Source organism: Galeopterus variegatus, unplaced genomic scaffold (assembly GCF_000696425.1).
Source record: "Galeopterus variegatus unplaced genomic scaffold, G_variegatus-3.0.2 Scaffold422, whole genome shotgun sequence".
Lineage (NCBI taxonomy): Eukaryota > Metazoa > Chordata > Mammalia > Dermoptera > Cynocephalidae > Galeopterus > Galeopterus variegatus.
The window spans coordinates 621,393-627,563 of NW_007726533.1; the positions used below are offsets into that span (position 1 = coordinate 621,393).

The 6,171-nt window shown below is 48.6% G+C and overlaps 1 protein-coding gene across 1 annotated transcript in view; it reads right to left on the reverse strand.

The window, feature by feature from the left end:
* The window catches only part of FAN1 (FANCD2/FANCI-associated nuclease 1), an 18,292-nt gene extending 14,239 nt beyond the window's left edge, over positions 1-4,053 (reverse strand). Inside the window, exons 1-3 of the mRNA XM_008568546.1 lie at positions 2,803-4,053; positions 1,480-1,594; positions 122-241 (exon numbers count right to left, since the gene is read on the reverse strand). Of these exons, the coding sequence (XP_008566768.1) occupies positions 122-241; positions 1,480-1,594; positions 2,803-2,966 (399 nt within the window). The 5' untranslated portion in view covers positions 2,967-4,053. The remainder of the gene's footprint in view (positions 1-121; positions 242-1,479; positions 1,595-2,802) is intronic.
* Positions 4,054-6,171: the final 2,118 nt, after the last annotated feature.

Sequence of the window (6,171 nt, forward strand, 5' to 3'; positions counted from 1 at the left end):
TTAACAGAAGAAATAAATGTTCTAATTACATTTAGATTTTTAAGGCATTTAAAAGATTGCCATATTTTAAAAATTCATTTAAACATGAAAAGAGTTCCAGGTATGTCTCATTACTGAGTACCAGTTCCAGGCGCTTCAAGTGCTGGTGTAAGTTAAGAGCCAGTCGATCCCACCGTCGGATTCTGTTGTCAGGACAATAAATTCTCTGAGACAAAAGGCTTTCCAGTTCCTTGATGGCTTCCTATTGCAACAATAACAAGGAAAGCTCATTAGATTCACACACACAGAGAATCAACTGTAATTATATTTAGAAGCCAAAAGGATTGGTAAAGTATATTTGTAACAATCTTTCCACTCTAAAATAAGGTCGAGGACCCTGGACTGCCAGGGCAGGGACTCTGAGATGCTCTGTGGAGTGGGAGTGAGTTCTCTGATGTATCCCTACTTGTCACCTGGGTTCTCTGCGTATTGGTGCTGAGCTTATGGAGGCCTGTGAGGACTGCATGACATCCTCTTCAAACCAAGTCAGCCACTGCACAGTCACACAAGATCAAGCCCCAGGCAGCCGAGCACTACTCAGGGCTGACGAGCCCCCATGCTTCTGGGAACCCAGCAGGTCACAGGACCTGCAAGAGTGATTTGGGGCAGGCAGGACAGTAATGAGGGGTATCCTCATTCGAACACCCAACAGGAAGCCCTCTAGATTCATGTACATACTGCTCAGTCATTCATGTTAATCTTTTGTGGAGTCATTCATGTTAATCTTTTGTGCATGTACATACTGCTCAGTCATTCATGTTAATCTTTTGTGGTTCCTGGGTTTCTTAGAAACATGTAATGATCTACCCCAGAAAAATGCATAAACCCCCATACGCTCACAATGTTAGGGTTCAGATTCCCCAAAGCCCACCCACAGGTCCTCCTGGGATTCATGGACCCCAGGCCAAGAACCCAACTTTAGCATATCCTCACTGTAAAATAACATTTTTCAATATGGAAATATCAAACACGACAAAAGTGAACTCTAGCAACTTCACAATGTTTAAATGAGGATATGACCATATTTATAATTTCTGATTATAAATTACTTCCAGGCAACCCATGACAGCTGGCAGCGAAGCATAAGGAGATATGAGACTTCCACCTTAGAAATTTTGGGGGCACTCCCTAGTCTCCCACCTAGTTCTGAAAGAGACTTGGGCTCAGGCTGCAGAGACCTGGGCGGCTCTCCCCACAGGGCTCTATCGTGACCCTCAGGCCACCCTGGTAGAGACTCACCAACTTATGAGCAAGCAAAACAGCTGTTCACCTTCAGCCATCTTCTCTCCACTAACCTGAGAGCCAGCAGGTCGCCTACACTAGACACCCTTCCATATATCACTGTGTGCTGAGCCAATATGCAGGGAACGCTGGGACACCAGGGGTTTCCCTCACAGGTTTGCTGCAGCCACATCCTACAAGGCAGGCAGGGCCATGTGCTCTAATCTCAAGCAGGTGAAGTCTCTGTGATATTTCAACATTCCAAGACAGAATCGTTGTATAAATCCACCCAACAGTGAAACTCCGCAGAAACAGTGGTAATTGCTCGTGGTATCTAAAACGAAGATATACAACAATAGTTTAATTATCTGGTTATTTGTTGTAAGACAATTGTAAGTAAGAAATGACAAAGCAGACTGAACTCCTAGCTTTCAAAAATATATATTCTAAATAATTTCTGTTGTGGACAGTTTCCTATACCACAAACCTATACTCTCCCCATCAGCCACCATGTCTCGGGTCACCCAGTGAAGTGGGATGACAACAACTGGTAATGCTCCAACCAGGTCAGTAGACTCTGGCCCACAGCACACCAGGGCCCACTGCCTGATTCCCTAAATCCTGCAAACTAAGAATGCTTTTTACACTTTTAAGTGGTTAAAATAAACCAAAAGGAGACTACTACTCTGCAGGATGTGAAAATTACATGAAACTCAAATTTCAGTGTCCATAAACAAGGTTTACTGGAGCACAGTCAAGCTCATTCATTTACGTGCTGCCCGTGGCTGCATGTGCACTAACAAGGACAGAGGGACGTTGCTGCCACAGAGACCATGTGGCCTGCAAAGCCTAAATAAAGATTAATTGGCCCTGGGCCAAAGAAGCTTATCAACCTCTGCTCTCCAATAATCTAATTTCCTGGCTATGATTTTAAGTCAATATATTTCTTTATAAAAAATATGACCTCAATGTTTTTCTTGAAAGAGGCATTTGATAACACTAATTTTTTTCTCATCACTATGTAATAACAAAGGAAAAGAATTTCTTAACAAATACTAAAGTTGTTTAGCATTCGTCACACAGAACAGTAAGAGATCATGTGCCACGTACTTGGAACTGTTCAAGTGATGTCGCTTGGGTTGTCTTTTCCAGAGTAACTCCTACTGAGTTTCCATCAGAAGGACACGCCCAGTATGCTTCCCACATCTGTCCTGCTGCTGTGTCTCCCTGCATTAAATTCAGCTCACCAGGGCTCAGGGAAGCCAGCCCAGCAGACAGCAAGCTGAAAGCCGGGCACTGCTCATTTCAAGGTCTGCTGTACAGGAATCCGAGTTCCAAAACACTCACTCTAAACTTGCAGACATTTCCTTCTATTGCACACAGCACTTGACTCTATGTAAAGAGAGTAAAAAATTCTGTTCCACAGCTAGTTTGACCACAGAGCAAATGTAGTATGTTCCTCATGAAGAAAATTGCCATAAACGGTTGGAGTAACTTGGTAAATAAGTTAATTTTGGCAGGTATCTAAGAAAAAAATCTCACCTTGGAGAAGGGTGGTTTTTCAGTTTGTTCCAGTCCCTTTTTGCACATTGAGAGAGCTCCTTAGCTTCTTCCCAGTTCCCACTGGCCATTGCAGTGGAAATGTCACTCAGCCAGGGCACGGCCGCTGCATACCTGTGGGAAAATGCTATCCAATTTTCACACATGAATGAGTGTTTCCACAAAAATCACCACATCCCACCTCGAGATCTAATCCTAAACAGTAAAAGTGTGTTTTTGAAAATATGAGGGTTCTTTAAATTTTAATCTAGCAGGAACATACCATAACTAACCCACTGGAGTAGCCCAGAAAACTGTTACAGGCCAGGCCATCCGACTAGAAAGACAAACACATTGACACTGTATTACTACATAACGTGTTCCATTATATAAGCCTGACAGTGATCAGCTCATCACTCTCAATTTCTAGCACTTGTTCATCATTTATTCATTCAACCATCTGGCAGCAACCATGTAAACATGTAACTGACTTCAGAATTGGAGTAAGATGTAGACTTTGATAGTTTAACAACTTATAGTCAGAGGTAGCCAGAGGGGTACTGCCCAAGCAAAGAGGATTACTTGGGATATTTCAAAAATGACTTCAGGAACACTGGGAGATAGCCATGCTGAAATGTTGACACCACTTAGCTGAAGAAAGACGTCTTCTCATTGCTGCTGCTGCTTTTGTTTTGTTTTGTCTTTTTAGAGGCTGGTCTTTACAGGGATCTGAACCCTTGACCTTGGTGTTATCACACTGAGCTCTAACCAACTGGGCTAATTGTCCAGCCCCTCATTGCTTCCGTATACCAAAAACAAAAACATTTGACCAACGGATGCTGGATGCTGTAACACTGAGTACATATTCACTGTATTTTGGACTTATATCTACAAGAAAGCAGGCAATATCAGTACATACAAACACTGTAAAATAAAAACAAAAGAAATTATCTCCAATTGTAAAAATTTGTTCACAAATTCTTCGGTCTCATTCTTTCACGGTATGCTACTGGACAATTTGAAGGTCACTAAGAAAAGACAGTGCACAGAGAACAGCCTACAGGCTAGTACAGCCTGGCAGGAGCACTCTCCCCACCCCAGCAGGCAGGTGGTCAGGAGAAGCCCCCAGCACCCAGCATCACAGCTTGATCCGAGTCTCACCTCAAAGAGACCATCTAAAACCAACCCCATTGTGCCCCACCTCCTGTCTCTCTTCACCACCACCAAGCCAGCCCCGATCACCACCTGGACTCATGCGGGCAGTGCCCACCCCTCCCCTGACACAAACCTACCACCAGCTTCCCAAAGCCTTCCCCGCTGCTGCCTGGCACTGCTGAGCGGGGAAAGCATCCTCTCCCAGCGCCCCCCCCTCGCCCCGCTCTCTGCATCCTGCCTTCTCTAACCCTGGCTGAGCGCAGCCCCCCGCAGCCGCCCTTCTTGCAGCCCTCCCACCCCGGCTGCCACTGCAGAGGGAGCAGCCGTCCTTTCTGCCCCCTGCTGCTCCAGAGTCCCAAATCATCCTCCTTCCGCTTTGGAAGCCCCCATTCCTGGGAAGCCCTGTGTGAAACTACTCTACGATGACTACGCTAATTGTCGGGCTCTTTTACCTGCTGGTAATCCTGCACCAACTGGGCAAACTGTCGAGCTAAGGCTTGGTCTGGAGCCCACAGACCCCTCAAGCCTGTTCACAGACTGGGTCACAAACCCTTCATACACCAGGCTGGGTCCCCAGACCTGCGGTCTATGAGCTAGGTAACCGTCCAATAGGTCCTTGGAGCCAAAGGTTGGAAAGCATGGCTGCACAGGGCGGACGCTGGAGGCCACGCCTGCCCACCTGCTTCACCAAACTCTTCTCTCTCTCTCTCCCTCCCTCCCCCTCCCTCTCCCTCTCTCTTTCTCCCTCCCTCCCTCTCTCCCTCCCTCTCTCTCTCCCTCTCTCTCTCCCCCCTCCCCGCCCTCCCCCGTCCCCTTCCCTCCACCTCTCTGAAGAACACAGGAATAGTAACAAAATTAAAGATACATTGGCGTGCATGCGCACTAACTACACACACATACACACACACACACACACACACACACACACACACTTTGCTCACAAATGATGTGCTAAATCCACGCGCAACTGGACCCGAGGTGAGGGCCCTGACCAAACTATTCTATTTTCCCAACACCCTGCGTTCCTGGGAAGCGCACGTCTCTCCTTGAGGGCATCTGCTGATCTCCCTGCACCGGCCAGCGGCTTCTGTCACCTTCCGAAACCGTCACCTCATCCTTGCTCCACCTCCCATCACCACGGCTTTGACATCTGTGAGGGCAGAGCACTCCCTCAGTTCCCAGACCCCCTCCGATTACCCCCTTTCTCCGCCCCTCTTCTGCCAACCACGTGCCCAGGCCACTCAGAACCTTCTCGCCACTGCCCCCGCCCCAGATACGGGGCTGCCAAGGCCACTGCTCCAGCCCCTCACACTCCCCACCCCCACCGAGTGAGTCACCTCCAGCCCCAGGCGGGCGCCTCCTGTACCCGCAGCCTCTCCCCGGCCCAGCAACCCCAGCACGTGCGCACACGGACGCCTGCTCTTGGCTGCCCCCAGGGCCCTGATCTCCTGCAGGCAGTCACAGGACCAGGCTGACTGCTGTCACCTCACCGCAGACCCCAGGCTGAGAACAGGCACGTGCTCCTGCCGCTCAGCGCAAGGAGAGGTCTGTCCCCCCTGTGCCGGACCGCTCCCCCTCCCCTGCCTCCCGCAGCCCCCACCACGCAGCCTGCGCTGCGACTCCTGCCCAGGACAGGGCGGGATCAGGAGAAGCCGCTCGGCCTCGCCCCTGCCCTCCTCCGTCCTCCCTCTGCGCTCGCACCCCAGCCCCGCCGGCTTTCCAAGGGTCTGTCCTGGGCTTGTCCCCTTCTCCTTCACCATCAACCCCTGCATGAGAAAATTGAAGCAATGAGCACCTGGTGGTCAAAGAAGACTCTGTAGACTGCTGATCTACCTTCCCAGCTAAACTGATCTTCTGTCACTTATAGATCAGACCTGTCCTCTCTGCATCTGATGATACAGTAAGCCTTTGCTCAGGTGACATGAGATCATTTTCCTAAAAGGAAATACATAAGGCATATGCTTGGAAATTCAAGAAGGGTGGGGACCTCAGCTGCAGACCACTAGTGGCAAGAAGAGTGGCTGGCTTTGCCCTTCTCAGCCTGCAGGCCAGCTCTTGCTCACCAGCTGGTGTGAGTTACAACCAGGAAAGACTGAAGGGCTTCGCAGACACAGCTTAGAGTCTGTAGTCACACACCACGGAATTCTCAAGTATCTATTACTGATGCAATTAAAAGTTCTTAAAAATTTTATTGTAAAACAGAACAATGAGAAAATG